The sequence below is a fragment of the Cucurbita moschata genome, unplaced genomic scaffold, assembly GCF_002738365.1.
Source record: "Cucurbita moschata cultivar Rifu unplaced genomic scaffold, Cmos_1.0 Cmo_Scf00038, whole genome shotgun sequence".
In the NCBI taxonomy this organism is placed as follows: Eukaryota; Viridiplantae; Streptophyta; class Magnoliopsida; order Cucurbitales; family Cucurbitaceae; genus Cucurbita; species Cucurbita moschata.
In genome coordinates this window covers 294364-311039 of record NW_019268554.1, presented here as the reverse complement: position 1 = coordinate 311039, position 16676 = coordinate 294364, and the positions used below count along the sequence as shown (strand labels likewise).

The window sequence follows — 16676 nt, the reverse complement described above, 5'->3', positions numbered from 1 at the left end:
TTTTTTTTTTTTTTTTTTTTTTTTTTTTTTTTTTTTTTTTTTTTTTTTTTTTTTTGTAAATTGTGATTTCGTGGATCGAAAATCTAAGGGAAACGAATTTGTTATCGAACGAGCCGTCTCACTGTTACAGTTTGAAAGGGACGAATAGTTTCACGATAGAAGTATGTCTCCCCCGAAAGACTGCTCATAGCAACTTGGTTATCTAGAATCACCATCTTCTCATATCGGACTTGTTTATAAGTTAGTATTATTAAACACGAACGGTGAGATCCCACGTTGGTTGGGGAGGAGAAAGAAGCATTACTGGTGTAGAAACCTCTCTCTAGTAAACGAGTTTTAAAAACTTTGAAAGGAAGCTCGGAAAGGAAAGACCAAAGAGAACAATATCTGTTAGTGGTAGGCTTGGGTTGTTACAAATGGTATCAGAGGTAGACATGAGGCGATGTGCCAGAGAGGAGGCTGAGCCCCGAAGTGGGGTGGACACGAGGCGGTGTGTCAGCAAGAATGTTGGGTCCCGAAGGGGGATGGATTGTGAGATCTCACATGGATTGGGGAGGAGAACGAAGCATTCTTTAAAAGGATGTGGAAACATCTCCCTAACAAACTCGTTGTAAAAATCTTGAGGATAAACTTAGAAGAGAAAGCCCAAAGAGAACAATATCTGCTAGCGGTTGATTTGGGCCGTTACACGAACTTCGAAATGATTATTTGACCCTTGACCCCTTCTTTGTGTTCGTAATTTGGAATATGATAGTTAGTTTTGTGTATAAATATGATCTTTGATCTCTAAAACGATTGTTTTTTTTGTCGGTTTTTTCATTTTTATGGTCTAGTGCGGTCATAATGTTATTGGACCAGCCCAAAATTTTAGGTTGGTTGGACGGATAATCAGACTCAAATTAATGCATAAACTTATTCTTTCTTATTATTTTACAATTTATTATTCAATTTATGATCATAAGGAATATTTATATATATTTTTTAATTGCATTAAAATCATTTATTTAAAAATAATTGTTGATATTAATAACAAATAAATTTAATGTACTTATTTATTTATAAATGTTAATATATTAAAATTTAAGGCATATTAGTGCTTTATTAATAAATTATTATCAAATTTTGTCTAAAAATATCCTCAAATTAAAAATAAATAAATAAATATCTGTACGGTTAGTATGGGATGGAAACCACTAATATTTTCTTTTAAAAATTACTTTGAAACTTTTAAAAAAGTTTAAAAAATATTCTTTTAATTTTTTAAAACTTTTTAAAAGCTTCCAAAACACATTTAAATTTTGTAAAGAAAAATTCAAAATTATATTTACGTTAGTACCCTTCAAATACATTTATAACATTAAAAAAATTTAAAAATAATTTATATAGTTATATATATATAAAGATGATTTAAATAAAATATTAATATTCAAATATATTATTTTAGAAAAAATTCTTCTAAAAAACGGTCATCTAAATACGACCTTTGAGCCAAAAAATATTCTATACTATCTCCGATGATAATCTCTAAAACTCTCCTCCAATCCGTTGGTGATTTTCTAAAACTCTCTTTTCTCTGATCTTCTTTCACAAGCATTGACCTTATGTACCCGTTAGAACTTTCTCTATATTTCTTCAAGGTAAGAACGCTTAACTCTTAGTTTTGTTTAATTCTAAATAAAATCAAAACCGATTCCAACGCTTTTGCACGAATAGAACATTCATTTCCAACATAAACCATTAGTTTCGTTGTCTGTTGTACATATGTTGTTTTCTTCGTTGGATCTTAGGTTGTCAGTCAATAGATTTTGTTCCAATCCAATGAACAGTTCATTTATATTATCAGGAGTTTCCTTTTTGCTTAATCGATAAATTTAAAAATTCTCGTGGATATAGATACCAAATTTGTAATTTATAAATATAAATATATATATATATATATATATATTTATTTATTTATTTATTTAATACGTCTTCTATGGAGCTCAACTATAAATACTCGCACGGTTTAAAGTAGAAAGGGTGGGGACTTTCCCGCTTACTTTTATAAAGCATTCTTGCTCCCTGCTGTTCTGCAATTCTTTTGCTTTCCTCGTTCAAACAGATCATAAACCCTTCTCTTTCTCTCTCTCTCTCTCACTCTAAACCTCGGTTTGATCATCCATGGCGACCAATTTCTGGTCGTTAACATGCACTTGGTTTCAGAACAATAGTAATCTGTTGCCGCGGCCTCATTATCCGTCCATGCCCAAATATCCGGCGGGGATTTCGCTACCGGAGAATAGGTTGCCGACGAATGAGTCGACGGCGTTCTTCTCCGTCACTGGAATGACATGCTCTGCTTGTGCTGGCTCCGTCGAGAAGGCGATCAAACGGCTCCCTGGGATTCGTGAAGCCGTCGTTGATGTTTTGAATGCTAAAGCTCGAGTCCAGTTTTACCCTAGCTTCATTAATGTATGCATCTTCTCTGTCTCTCTGGTTTTCTCGGACTTGGTTAAATTTGTTTTCGTTTTCGTTTCCTTTTGGATTCGCTTTCATGTGATTTTTGTTAAACATAGAATAGATCGTATATAGGAAGATAATCTATGATTTACTGGTTTGTTATAAATCTATGATTTTATGGTTTTGTTACCAAATCTATGATTTCATGGTTTATCAAATCTATAATTTAGGATATAATCTTCATTATACACATTTATAAATACATGAGGTCATGAACAGGTCAGTGTGCAAGCTAAGTATTCTCTAGCGTACGCTGCGTGTTTTTTGAATCGAGATTGCGCCAAAAATTGTTAGGGATTATATTGTTTGTTTAATGCAAAAGGCTCGACCATTCAACTCTAGAGAATTTAGTGGGATCCAAATAAATAGACGAAGCCTAAAACTCTTTCAACTCAACTTGATTTCATTTGTACGAACTTTATGGTTCTGGCAAAGTGAAGATCATTGACACTGACTGCCAGTTCTTGATCGCACAGAATTTAAGTTCTTTATTTTCTCTTGGCTATGCATACAGTTGGATCGAATATGTGAGGCAATTAACGATGTAGGCTTTGAAGCAAGTATAGTCAATGACGATATGATTGAAAGATGTCGAATTCATATAATTGGAATGACTTGCACTTCTTGCTCCAAAACTTTGGAATCTACAATACAAGCAATTCGTGGAGTTCAAAACGCCCAAGTTGCATTAGCCACGGAAGAAGCAGAAGTTTGTTTCGATCCAAGAATTTTGAACTACAATCAACTTCTCCAAGCCATTGAAGAATCTGGATTCGAAGCTTTACTTATTAGCACAGAAGAAGATGTAAGCAAGATACAGCTCCAAGTTGATGGAGTGAGATCTGAGAATTCAATGAGAGTGATTGGGAGCTCTCTGGAAGCACTTCCTGGAGTTCTAGGTATTAATATTGACCCTGCACTCAGCAAACTTTCATTGTCTTACAAGCCAAATGTCACCGGACCTCGGAATATAATCCAAGTGATTGAATCAACTGGATCTGGTCGTTTTAAGGCAACAATATTCCCTGAAGAACAGGGCAGAGAAGCCTATAAAAAGGAGGAAATTAAGCAATATTACCGATCATTCTTATGGAGTCTGATATTTACAATTCCAGTGTTTTTAAGCTCTATGGTCTTCACTTATATACCTGGTATTAAGGATGTGCTAGATGCCAAAATTGTCAATATGATGACTGTTGGGGAGCTGCTGAGGTGGGTGTTATCATCTCCCGTACAGTTCATTATTGGAAGGCGGTTCTATACAGGGTCTTACAAAGCATTGCGTCATGGTTCTGCTAATATGGATGTTTTGATTGGTTTGGGGACTAATGCAGCATACTTTTATTCAGTCTACATGGTATTAAGATCTGCAACCTCAAGTGATTTTAAGGCCACAGACTTCTTTGAGACCAGTTCAATGCTTATATCATTCATCCTTCTCGGGAAATATCTTGAGGTCTTGGCTAAGGGAAAAACATCAGAGGCTATTGTGAAGCTTATGAAGTTGGTGCCTGAAACAGCAACCTTGCTTACTTTTGATAATGATGGAAACGTCATTAGGAAAGAAGAAATTGATAGTCGGTTGATACAAAAGAATGATGTAATTAAAGTCATTCCAGGGGCAAAGGTTGCTTCCGATGGAGTTGTTGTTTGGGGACAAAGTCATGTCAATGAAAGCATGATTACTGGGGAAGCCAAGCCAGTGGCAAAGAGAACGGATGATACGGTGATTGGAGGCACCTTGAATGAGAATGGTGTACTACATGTGAGGGCAACACACGTTGGATCTGAAAGCGCCCTTTCACAGATCGTGCGACTTGTTGAATCGGCTCAGATGGCCAAAGCTCCGGTTCAGAAAATTGCAGATCGCATCTCTAAGTTTTTTGTGCCAATGGTATGTAAGTCTTGCTCCAACTTTTCTTAATGATTTAATGCATTTTCATAGTTTCAATTAGGAAAACCTGCAAGATCTGATCATTGTCTGCGGTTATAGCTGTGGATTTTGTAGTTTTCCTTTGAAACCATATATGTAAAACAGCGAGTTCAATTCTGATTTCTCTGTAGGTTATAGTCCTTTCATTGACAACATGGCTCGTCTGGTTTCTTACTGGGAAGTATGGTGGCTACCCAAAGTCCTGGATACCTTCTTCCATGGATAGCTGTGAGCTTGCTCTCCAGTTTGGCATTTCAGTTATGGTCATAGCATGCCCTTGTGCTTTGGGCCTGGCAACTCCAACTGCAGTCATGGTTGCAACAGGAGTTGGAGCCTCAAAAGGTGTTTTAATTAAAGGTGGCCAAGCATTAGAGAGTGCTCACAAGGTTATTAAATATTCCAGTCCTGCTTTAACTCTCTTTCGATATATTTTTTCCTTTTCATTACTGCTTTGAAAATTCTGATTCATTTTGGCTTAATAAAATTGTGCCAAAGATGGGAGAACATGATTCACCATCGGCCAACCCCGCCCACCGCTAGCAGATATTGTTCTTTTTGGGTTTTCATTTTGGGCTTCCCTCAAGGCTTTTCAAATGCCTCTGCTAGGGAGAGGTTTCTATATCTAATGTTTAGTTCTCTTCCCCAACTGATATGGGATCTCATAATCCATTTCCCTTCGGAGCCCAGTGTCCTTGCTGGCACTCATTCCCTTCTCTATCGAAGTGGGACCCCCAATCCACCCTTCTTTGAGGCCCAGCGTCCTTGTTCGCACACTGCCTTGTGTCCACCCGCCTTTGGGGTTCAGTCTCCTCGCTGACACATCGCTCGGTGTCTGGCTTCGATACCATTTGTAACGATCCAAGTCCACCGCTAGCAAATATTGTCATTTTTTTGGTTTTCCCTTTCGGGCTTCCTCTCAAGGTTTTTAAAATGCGTCGGCTACGAAGAGATTTTTATACCCTTATAAAAAATGTTTCGTTCTCCTCCTCAATCGACATGGGATCTCACAAATTGTGAATAAGTATGTCCGCTTCCTAGTTTCCATCTTTTCCGAGTAACACAATATAGGCTTAACAGAATGATTTAGTTAGCTTATTTACGTTCTACAAACTCATGAACGTTGATAGTCTTGAGGCCATTTTTTTTCTTTGTTCTCTTGAGTATTTTAATATGATGCTGTGAATAATAATAACTTGTAGGTGAATTGCATTGTGTTCGACAAAACTGGAACTCTTACAGTCGGGAAGCCAGTTGTGGTGAACACAAAGCTACTAAAAAATATGGTTCTGAAAGAATTCTATGAACTAGTTGCCGCAACTGAGGTCGACTTGGTTACTTAAAATCTTCCTTCTACCAACGGAAACTATGTCAGAGATTGCATAACTCCACAACTTCTTTATTCTGCATTTGAATCAGGTAAACAGCGAGCATCCATTGGCCAAAGCCATTGTTGAATATGCTAAAAAGTTCAAAGAAGAGGACAACAATCAAACATGGCCTGAAGCACTAGATTTTATTTCCATTACTGGACATGGAGTAAAGGCCATCGTTCAAAACAAAGAAGTAGTTGCAGGCAACAAGAGTCTTATGTTAGATCAGAACATTTTCATACCCCTTGAAGCTGAAGAAATATTAAAAGAAATCGAAGAAATGGCTCAAACTGGAATTTTGGTATCCATTGATCGGAAATTGACCGGGGTTCTTGCCATATCTGATGCACTGAAACCAAGTGCTCGCGATGTCATTTCCATACTCGAAGCCATGAAAGTTAAATCCATCATGGTGACAGGTGATAATTGGGGGACAGCGAAGTCCATAGCCAATGAGGTTGGGATTGATGACATAATTGCAGTAGCTAAACCCGACATGAAAGCTGAGGAAGTGAAGAGACTACAGGTACCTACGTTTTCTCCAATAGAAACTTCGTATAAATTATAACCACTTTATATTTGGGTACAACCAGATTCCCTTTTTGCCTCGAAAGTTCAAACTTAGGTGATAGAACTATGAGTTTGTTTATGTAACCGTTGCTAACATATATTGTCCGTTTTTGACCTATTATATATCGCCATTAGTCTCACAGTTTTAAAATGTGTCTATTAGGGAGAGGTTTCCACACCCTTATAAGAAATGTTTCATTCCCCTCTCCAACCGACGTGGGATCTCACAAATCCACCCCCCTTGGGAGCCCAGTGTCCTCGCTGGCACTCCGCTCGGTACCTGACTTTGATACCATTTGTGACAATCCAAGCCAACCGCTAGCAAATATTATTCGCTATGGCCCGTTACGTATCGCCATCACCTTTACGGTTTAAAACGAGTCTTTTAGGAAGAGGTTTCTACAACCTTATAAGGAATGTTTCGTTCCTCTCTCCAACCAACGTGGGATCTCACAGTTTAGATAGATATTTGTTTGGAATATAAGAAATAAGAGGCCTACAATATTGAAACTTTGGTGATAGAAGGATGAGTTTCATGGCTTGGTATAATTGAATCAATGCTTGTTTGGAATATAAGATGCTTACATGTAAATAATCTTGGTCAAGATGTTACCACCTACCTCGATTGGAGAGGGAAACGAGTGCCAACGAGTACGCTAGGCCTTAAAGGGGTGGATTGTGAGATTCCACATCGATTGGGGAGGAGAACGAAACATTTTTTATAAGGATTTGGAAACCTCTCCCTAATAGACGCATTTTAAAAACATTGAGGGGAAGCTCAAAAGAGAGCCTAAATCGGATAATATATGCTAGCTGTTACAATTCCAAATTGTAGGGCTGATTATAGACGATTCTCGCCCACATTTGAGTTTCAATTATAAACTAGCACCGAAGTTTTGCACAAATTTAATAGTATTAATGCTGTTCTTCCCCCTTTCTAACACCTTTACTAAGCATCATTTTGAATTTTGACATCTATCTAGTCTTTGGGTCATACGGTGGCAATGGTAGGAGACGGGATCAACGACTCGCCAGCGCTTGTGGCTGCAGATGTCGGAATGGCCATTGGTGCAGGCACAGACATTGCAATTGAGGCAGCTGACATAGTCTTGATGAAAAGCAACTTGGAGGATGTCATAACCGCCATCGACCTTTCAAGAAAAACATTCTCCAGGATCCGTCTGAACTACATTTGGGCACTTGGTTACAATCTCCTCAGCATCCCTATCGCAGCCGGAGTCCTTTTCCCGTCGACTCAGTTTCGGCTACCACCATGGATTGCAGGAGCAGCAATGGCAGCCTCTTCTGTTAGTGTTGTTTGTAGTTCTCTCCAGCTCAAGTATTACAAAAGGCCCAAGAAGCTTGATACCCTTGAGATACAAGGCATTAGAGTTGTGTGATTGAGGTTAAAGGTGAGTAAATCTTCCTGTTTTCCCCCCTTTTCCATGGCTTGCATGAATTGGTGCATGAATTTGTGGTATTAGTATTGGTTTGTGAGATATAATGGATGTTGCCTTTGTAGATACCATTGTGTTGTGAATAGTACGATCAATTGCAAAATAATTGTAGCATTGTAGAATTGTCAATGCCATTCAACGGATAATTTTGGGTTTTCCTAGGTCTTGCTTCATCTCTCCCATTCATGATTCATGGCGGTTGATTTACGAGGTATATAACTCGAGCATAATCTTTGAATTTTTCAATTTTATCTATGAAGAATGGTTCTATTTAAGATATCTAAGAATAAGATGCTTGAGAACAAGATGTCACATGTTAAATTTTTCTGTTTTATTTCTTTGAGTGTTTTATTTAAGATGTCTGAGAATAAGATATAAAAATAACTATAAATAATATCTACGTTGGAGAGTATATTTAATTCATTAAAATAATAAATAAATATAATAAAATATTAATTTTAATTGAATAATTGATTATGATTTTAGTAAATAAGTTCGTTAATTGATATATTTCTATCGATAAAAATGAATTAAATAAATATATTATTATTTAATTAATCATAATTGATTATAAATTTAATTTGAATCTAAATAACTCAGTTTTAAAATTATGATATATAAATAACAAATGAACTCATCCAAATCAGTTCCATTAAATAATTAATTGGTTAAATGGAAATAAGTAAATAGTTGAAAATAATTTTTTAAACGTAATTTAACTCATCCTAATAAAGTAATTAATTATATTTAAGATATTTGTAGCTAATTAATTAAACATTTTAGTTCATAATTAATTTCACTCATTAATAAGCTTTTATGGTAAAAATGAATTAAATATACAATTATATAAATTATTGTTGATTTATTCTAATTAATTAAGTATATTATAAAAATGCATTCAATATGTACTAAGACTTCGTCTTACTAAGCTATCGAAAGAGAAAGCTGGTTCGTGTGCAGCCAAAAATATAAATTTATTGTTTCTATTGAAATATCCAAAGTAAAGTATGAGCGTTTATATTTAAAGTAACTATGCTATCTCTATGAAGTGGTAAAGAAGTCTCGAGTCTAGAATGTGTAATTATAGTAGGATGTTTTTGAACGTATGCACCACAAGATAGCTTCCTTTTTTAACGTACCCGCCCCAAATTTTTCTATCTCCATGTACGTTCTCTCTTTTCAAGCTCTACGTATGTCATATTCTTATTGGTTGAGCCGCCTCAATCTTTCCGTTTTAATAAGGTGTAAATATAGAAGTGAAAAAGTAATAATAGAGGTATATACAGGTTGTGCTAGGTTGGGTTAATGACCCGAACAACCTAATTAGAGTTCACAACTCAACCCTCTATTTTCAGGTTAGATCGGATCGAGTTGTTGGTTGTTTTTTTTATTATTAAAAGATACTATTTATACACGTTACATTAATAACTAAAATCTCGTGAAAATCAAATATCAAACATACACGAGTCACAGCAAATTACTAGTATCGGTTATAAAAGTCAAATATTCTTAATTTTCATATTAATTTAAGAATAGGGTACGGTTGTACTCTATTTTTGGGTTGACCAGGTTGACCCACCAAAAAAAAATGTCAACCTACAAATAATTTTCGATTATTTAAAAATTCAATCGAACCCAAATTAAAATATAATCTAACCTCAATTGAGTTGAATAGTTTGAATGGTCAAGTTCTCAGCGAATAATAAACGAGAAAATAAAAAATAAATAAAAAAGGGAAATAAATAGGTTGGCGGGAATGTCCAAGGAGGAAAAGAAAATGCGCACAGAATTCAAAAGCGTACGGAGGCCCAGGCCCAAATACGCACGAACTCCCTCCGCTCGGGCGAAGCGCGGCTGCTTGGCGCAGACGCCATCGGAGCTCTCGAAGACGCCCACATTGACAAACCACGGAAGATGAAATTTCGAAGAAATTCAAATCCGTAGACTGCCACAGTCTATTCGCAAGTTCAGCCAATTCCCCTAGCGATTATGGCCGCTTCTTCCTCCGTTTCCATGACCCTTCTTCTTCTTTTTGTCTACTTCTCGTTTCTCCTTCTCGGCCATGCCGCTCATGACTCCGCCTTCAAGAGTATCTCTCTTATCCCTCTGAGTTTCAATGTTCGTTTTATTCTTTTTCAGCTTCCTTACGAGGTTTTGATGTTTGTGGCTGGTTTTCTAGTTGTGGGGGAGGGTATTTCGCTTATGCTTGTTGGAAATGCTTGATTTTGCGATTGGTTTGCTTTTTTATCCTTCTGGTGGCTTTCTCTTTGAGTTGGGATTTTGAATTGATGCCGGATTTAGGTTTGGTGTTTTTAGTGATTTGAATGTGGATTAGGGTTTGTATTTGCAGTTCGGTTCCTTAATTTTTTTTTTCTTGTTTTGATTGAGTCGATTCGATTGTTGGTTGTAACTTGTTGGAAGTTCTTTTAGAGACTAAAGATCGAGGGAAAACAAAGAATTAGTTGTTAGGGTCTATAAGTATGTCAATTGTACGTTATTTTCGTCAATGTGCCGTGGTTTAATCATCAAGACGTCTCTTTCTATGGTAATTTTTCGAAGTGCAGCGAGTGTATTATGTAATTTCACTTAAAAAATGACATGTATGCGAAGGGGGGATTGTCGATATAATGACAATATTTCCTCTTATTGTTATTTTGTGCAAATCGTATCTATTACGTGTTTGTTGATTTAAGGTTCTGATTTGGTAAGAAATGGTTTGTGTAGTACAATTTGATTAATGAAAATCTTGTGCGATAAACATATTGGGTTTATGGCCTTTTGATGCACTTCTTTAGTTATGTCAATGGATGTAATCTCAACGTTTCACTGGATAGGTATTGACCTCGGGCACCCAGCTGAAGATGTCTTTCCATCTTCACTTTCTGGAGCCAGTGATATGCAATGTGATCGTGTTCGGATTTCTGGTCTTTCAAGATTAAAACTTGGAAGTTTTGCCAGTGCTTTTCGAGTCACTGCAGTTCCATCTGTTGTTATTCCTGAAAGACAACATGCAAAAATTCAGGTTTGTTTTCACTGGTAAGTGGCGCATAGTCTGATATTCACTACTCACTAGCTTCTTCTAAACCAAAGAATACATGAGTTTGGATGCTTCTTACAGTTTTCACTGTCCATGAGCGAGTCTCACGGGATACGTTTCAAAGTCTTTTTGAAACATTGAATACCAATGCAACTACTAGGGAAAAAGTGGAATCTTTTTCTTGTATGCAAACGCTGCTACAAGACAACACTTCTAATACTTTTCTTTTTAAACCATGCAGGAACAATTCACTTGGATTGTGTCAGTGTGGAGATGATGAGTGGAAAACGTTTCAAAAGGGAGTATGGAGCTCTACCATGTCTCCGTATGAAATCAGATATGTTGACGTTAAAGTTCTTAATGTCTCGCCTCTAAGTGGTCCTGTCACAATTGCGATTGAAGAAGGTGTTTGTCACATTGGCTTTTGATCCTCCTCAGTCTTAAGTTAGTCTAGTTTTATGTTAATTTGTTTTCCAACTTCTTGCAGAGTTTCAACAGTGGCGTCTGCTGTGTCTAGCATTGGGATTTATGTTGCTTCTTCTTGCTCCTGTTATCAGCAGCTGGGTTCCTTTTTACTACAGTAGTTCGATGGCCATTGGAATCTTCCTTGTTGTCTTGATTATTCTTTTTCAGGTACTAAAGATTAACAATCATTTTTAAACTCCTAGTATATGCTGGTAGTTTGTTTTAGTGTTTTGTTGTATATTAATTATTTTTTTTATGGGAATTTTAGGTAGGTTAGTGCAAAAAGTAATTGTTTGGCTTTAGAGAAAGATACATTTTTAGTCCCTGAGGTTTGGGTTTGGTTGTATTTGAGTCCATGAGTTTTCAAACTCAACAAATATACCTCTGAGTTTTAGGTTTGGTTGTATGTGCATGTGTGTGCTTGTTTTCTAAATGAATTCTCAATTCTGCCTCTGCAGTTAGTTTCCTCTTGATGTGAATTTACAAATTGAATGCACTCGTACTTGATTAACCATTCAAATTTAATTTATTCATTTCTATATACTCCTTACCTTATGTAATATAATTACGAAGTTTAACATTGGTTGAGGAATTTTAAGACATGGTTGAGATTTATTTTTCAAAGATAACCGCACACAAGTAGTAAATACATTAGGAAGAGAGTGGACAATTTCACCCTACAAGATTTGGATAATGCAAAGTTCACAAGCAAGTATTCTTAGATTATAATGATGAAAAGTCTGGGGTCATTCCATATGTTTGTCAATTTGATGGTTGATGAACCCTTCATGCTTGTATCTTATCTAGAAGCTTATATTACTTTCTTCCACTCGCTGGTTTGTTAATTTTGTAGGGTATGAAGTTGTTGCCAACTGGAAGGAAGAATGTCTTTTATCTCGCTGTATATGGATCAGTGGTGAGTATGGCATTAAAACTTTGTCCCCTTATTTCAATTAAAGCATTCCTTAAAAGTTGTCTCGTTGTTTTTTTCCAGCTTGGAGCAGGATCCTATCTTGCTCACCACTTTGCAATGTTTGTAAATTCGATTCTTCTCAGTTTTGGACTGAAAGAAGAGATGCATAATCCTGTAAGTCTAAGCTCCTCTTGCTTTTATTTTTTATTACATTTCAAGTGAGATTCTTAACTTTACCTTCTAGAGAGCATGCTTAGAATATATTGGAGTTCCGTTCATCATATCTATATGCTTAATGTTTTCTTTTCTTTTAAGCTGTCATACTTATTATTATTTTTCTATTACGATCTTGTAGTGTTTGAAACCTTGAATGGATTATATAGCAAAAAAGGTATGTGGCACTTGTCTTGGTGCTCATTTTTAGAGGGATCATCTATTTATTTCTGTAGAGGAAAAAGAATTGAGAGACATTATTTCTATCCAATCATATGCATGAAAAAAAATGGATCTGGGGTTAAAATGAATGACCTCCCTTTTGGTCAAAGCATCATTTCATTGAGATACAATTCCCTGGATCTTGTATGTATATGGCCTCACTGGTTGCAGTGAAAGGAAGCTTCTTGGGGAAGACTTCTTTCATTCTTATCGGAAGGAGCCTTTGCATCTAGGGATAGATGAATCTCCTTTCCAAGGTTATTTTGTATGATTTTGATGCTTCTGTTTCTCCTTTGGGGAATTTTCCCCGTCAGAGTGGGATGTTAGATATAAGATTGGTTGTGAATGCTGTCTCCAATGACATGGATGTCCTGGCCGTTGCAAGGAGTTTGGTCCCTGGCGTACCCTCGGCATCATTTTGGAAGTTGAGGATGATATCATTTATTTCTAGTTTTTCCTCAGTTTTACTTTAATTGAGTTTGGATGTGATTCAAAGGGCAATTTCTGAAGCATATTGTTTCAATTTGTTCAGTTTTCAGATCCTTGGTTGGGTTGCTTTATTTATCCTTTGTCCTTCAGTGTTCTTGTGTATAGTATGTATCCTTTAAGCATTAGTCTCTTCTCTTTTTATCAATAAAATGTTTTGTTTCTGGTTTAAAAAAATGAAAAGAAAAAAGGAATGAGATGCTGCAACACACAAAAGAATGAAAGCGTTTCATTAAATCCATGATCAGCGACCATGATTCCAATCACAGTTTTTTTTTTCTTTCTATAGATGTATGCGCTAATTCTTGATCCTTCTTTCTCATATTCTTAAGGTTGCCATCTTTTTACTTCTGGGGATTGTTCTTTCTGGAGCTGCATTGGGGTACTGGATCGTCAGGAAGTTTGTGATCTCAGAGGATGGAGATGTTGATGGTGGTGTGGCTCAGTTTGTAAAATGGGCAATGCGTATTATCGGAGCCACATCTATCTTTCAGGTGTGTCACGCTTTTCTTTTTTCCCCCCCTTTTTTGATAAGACGCTTTTGTGACTTTGGATGTGTGCCATTTGAAAACTTTGAATTAAGTAGTTTGCTTTCATTAAATTATTGCGAAGTTGAGTTTTGGTGTACACTTTCCAAATGTTTTGATATGATTGTAGTTCTTTTTATCGGTTCCAGTTGGTGTAACTTCTACGATGCTCGAGTCACTTATCTGCAGTTTAAGTAATTAAATGTTATGTATCTTGAAACTTGAAAATAAAATAGTCAAGTGCTTCTGTGGTTCATTTATTTTACAGAGTTCTCCTGATGCTCCTTTAGCACTTGGCGCCTTTGTTTGTTGTTGGACGGCCTGCTATCTTATCTCATCTCTGAAGCAGAGTTATACAATGTAAGTCATTTCCTGAAGTGCTGTAGTTTGGTGTGAGTTCAATATAACTTGCCTTTCTACTTCCTTAACATGTTTGAAGCAAATATTTTTCAGTTAAAGAAGTCTTATTTTTCTGCAACAATATTAGTAAGTTTTGAACTCTGCTGCATCTATAACAATTAAAAGCTTTCAGTGGCGTTATACGTAAGTCATTTTCTGAAGTGACGTGATTCGGTGCGAGTTCTATATTACTTGTCTTTTGTACTTCCTTGACATGTTTAAAGCAAATATTTTTCAATTAAAGAAGTATTCTTTTTCACCAACAATATTAGTATTTTTCTAGTCTGCTGCATCTGTGACGATTATACGCTTTCACTTGTTTAAATGTTGGATTTCATCCTAAATGTCATGCAAAACAAGCATGTTTGATGGATCTTGGGAACATTTCATCTCCTTTTGTGCCTTTTATCTTTTCAATAACAGTGGCTTCTTATTACTTCCCTAAAGAACAGGTTAAGTGAGTTCTGCTTTAGTCTAGTAGCTATTGGCAAAGGCTTCGTTAACTCATCTATTTGTACCAATGGTACTGTTTTCCTTATCTATTCATACTCTTGTATTAGTTGCCCTTGTCTGGTAACCTTCTACCCAGCCTCTAGGTTGTTCTTTCTTTTGTGTGTGTTATGAAATATGGTGTCTGATATTATATAAAATCTACTGCTCAGGCCATCAGACCACCTAAATTTCTTTCATGTTTGATAGGAATCGATCATATTCTGAATCTGGTGGCCCTTGGCAAAGGCAGAATATTCAAATTATTGGAAACCGGACTCGTCCTGAATTCCTCAGCCGATCAAGCCCTCAAGACAGGAGATGGAGAGTTTCTGATAGCCACAGACCAGGATGGTCGAATTCGCCTGTTCATGGTGCTGTTTGCTTTCATTGCCTCGTCTGTTTTCGTACATACAAGTCTTTCATACTCCCAATTGAGGTTCTGCCTCTTACCATTTTCATTGTTTGACTTGTTAATTGCAGCAGGTTTAATTTCACCATCCTCTGGAATGCAAAATCAGGACTACTACTCAACGTTCCACAAGACCCGCAATCGAAAGAAGTTCACGAAGAAAGCGTGGGACGATTTCACTAGAGATTCAACCCGACACGCGTTGGCAGAGTGGGCATCGTCCCCTGAATTCACGGATTGGATCATGGAGCATGCGGATAGAATTCAACTGCTCCCAAGTGAGAGTTCAGATGAAACTGTTGACAGTGAATCTCATTCAACCAACGAGAATGTTGTTGGTAGTGGCAGTAGGTTCAGCTTCTTAAACTGGTATGACTAGGTATCTGTATCTGTATCTGCTAACATAGATAAAGGATAGGATCTAGATTAGGTTCTTTCGAAATTTGATTCGTTGGTTGAGATGGGTGAATTTTCCGAACCCAAGTCTAACAGCTAGAGGTGTCTCATAGATGAGAAGTCGACTTGACCCGACGCTCCATCAGTATGTGACTTGTAGCATGTCTTGTCGAACAATTTATTTGTCTCGAGTTCTTTGAATTGGACATGACATGCAATTGCATCGATCCAAGATGCAACCACAGCTGAACGTGTTACATGATTCGGGATGATCCATGATTCAGCGCAGTCTACAACTCTGGCTCGACGAGGGAAGGAGAGGCTCATTCGACACCTCGACATAACTGATGATATTACATTTTTTAGGCATGGAGGTTGAAGTTACATAGATTCCAAGTTGAGTTTCGTTACTGTCTGAATATATGGCGACGGATGATGCGTCTCCTCTGATGCCTTTAGGATAGTTGTCATTTTCAAGATATTCAAATTGTTATCTCTGTTCTCTTTTAATATCTATTGTTTAAAATCTGAAGTAGATTATTTTGTTGAGACATTTGAAATTTTTATGGGAATGTAAATTTATGAAACTTGGTATATATATAGTTGAAAAGAAAGAAATATGAAACCGAAGAAATAAACTTCAAAATGTTCTCGTAAATTATGGGTAATACTATATATATATTTAAGCATTGATTTCGAAATCAAAAGTTTCATGTGCTCGTCTATTACTTAAAGTTGGTATGACCTAAGAACTAGATTAATCTGGACTATCCAACTCAAACCATAAATGTTAGGTCTATGAGAGTTTACACCCACTCGAAAACCTATAAAGGTTGTCTACACCCACTCGAAAACCTATAAAGGTTGTCTAGGTTAGATCTTTTTAATTCAAAAAATTTCTAATAAATTTAAAATGTTCTTATAAATGTTTGATATTTTAGTTATTAATGTATACATGATGGTCGATAAGTAAGAATCACAAAGTTTATTTTTAGTAAGAATCACAAAGTTTATTTTTAGTAAGAATCACAAAGTTTATAAAAAATTTAAAAAATATAAAGTTAATATTTTATTTCAAAAATATCTTTTAAATTTTTAATAGAGTTTTTAATACCCTAATATTTTCAAAAGTTTAAATTTTAAAATATTCCTTTAAACTTTACTAAAAACTTCAAAAACACTTTAAACTTTTAAAAACAATTGAAAAATATCCTATCGTTAGTATATGTCTAAAAAATATTCGTGAATTTTTTAAAATAATATTAAAAAGTTTGAAGATAATCAATGA

At 36.0% G+C, this 16676-nt stretch overlaps 2 protein-coding genes across 7 annotated transcripts; both read left to right on the top strand.

The window, feature by feature from the left end:
• The first annotated feature begins 2045 nt into the window (after positions 1-2045).
• On the top strand, positions 2046-7999 carry LOC111432327 (probable copper-transporting ATPase HMA5). 2 transcript variants are annotated; one of them, XM_023069156.1, is made up of 6 exons: positions 2046-2451; positions 3014-4393; positions 4564-4818; positions 5632-5754; positions 5849-6328; positions 7356-7999. In XM_023069156.1, exons 1-6 carry the CDS (start codon positions 2161-2163, stop codon positions 7770-7772), a joined length of 2946 nt encoding a protein of 981 aa, XP_022924924.1. In that variant the 5' UTR covers positions 2046-2160; the 3' UTR covers positions 7773-7999. The 2 variants fall into 2 exon arrangements, with proteins under 2 accessions (XP_022924924.1, XP_022924925.1); XM_023069157.1 differs by lacking the exon at positions 5632-5754.
• A 1619-nt stretch (positions 8000-9618) lies between these two features.
• LOC111432576 lies at positions 9619-15978 on the top strand. 5 transcript variants are annotated; one of them, XM_023069529.1, is made up of 11 exons: positions 9619-9918; positions 10664-10865; positions 11108-11271; positions 11354-11499; positions 12185-12247; positions 12326-12418; positions 13498-13659; positions 13961-14052; positions 14791-14954; positions 15064-15361; positions 15502-15978. In XM_023069529.1, coding segments are annotated over exons 1-11 (1485 nt in total). In that variant the 5' UTR covers positions 9619-9818; the 3' UTR covers positions 15503-15978. The 5 variants fall into 5 exon arrangements, with proteins under 5 accessions (XP_022925297.1, XP_022925296.1, XP_022925295.1 ...); XM_023069528.1 differs by having other exon boundaries at positions 15067-15978; XM_023069527.1 differs by having other exon boundaries at positions 15064-15978.
• Positions 15979-16676: the final 698 nt, after the last annotated feature.

Coding starts and splice junctions, on each gene's coding strand:
- LOC111432576 (XM_023069527.1), top strand. CDS start 9,819: ATGGCCGCTTCTTCCTCCGTTTCCATGACCCTTCTTCTTCTTTTTGTC. Junction 10,866..11,107: donor ATTCAGGTTTGTTTTCACTG/GTAAGTGGCGCA, acceptor TAAACCATGCAG/GAACAATTCACTTGGATTGT. Junction 14,955..15,063: donor GTCGAATTCGCCTGTTCATG/GTGCTGTTTGCT, acceptor TGTTAATTGCAG/CAGGTTTAATTTCACCATCC.
- LOC111432327 (XM_023069156.1), top strand. CDS start 2,161: ATGGCGACCAATTTCTGGTCGTTAACATGCACTTGGTTTCAGAACAAT. Junction 2,452..3,013: donor TTTACCCTAGCTTCATTAAT/GTATGCATCTTC, acceptor CTATGCATACAG/TTGGATCGAATATGTGAGGC. Junction 4,819..5,631: donor CATTAGAGAGTGCTCACAAG/GTTATTAAATAT, acceptor AATAACTTGTAG/GTGAATTGCATTGTGTTCGA.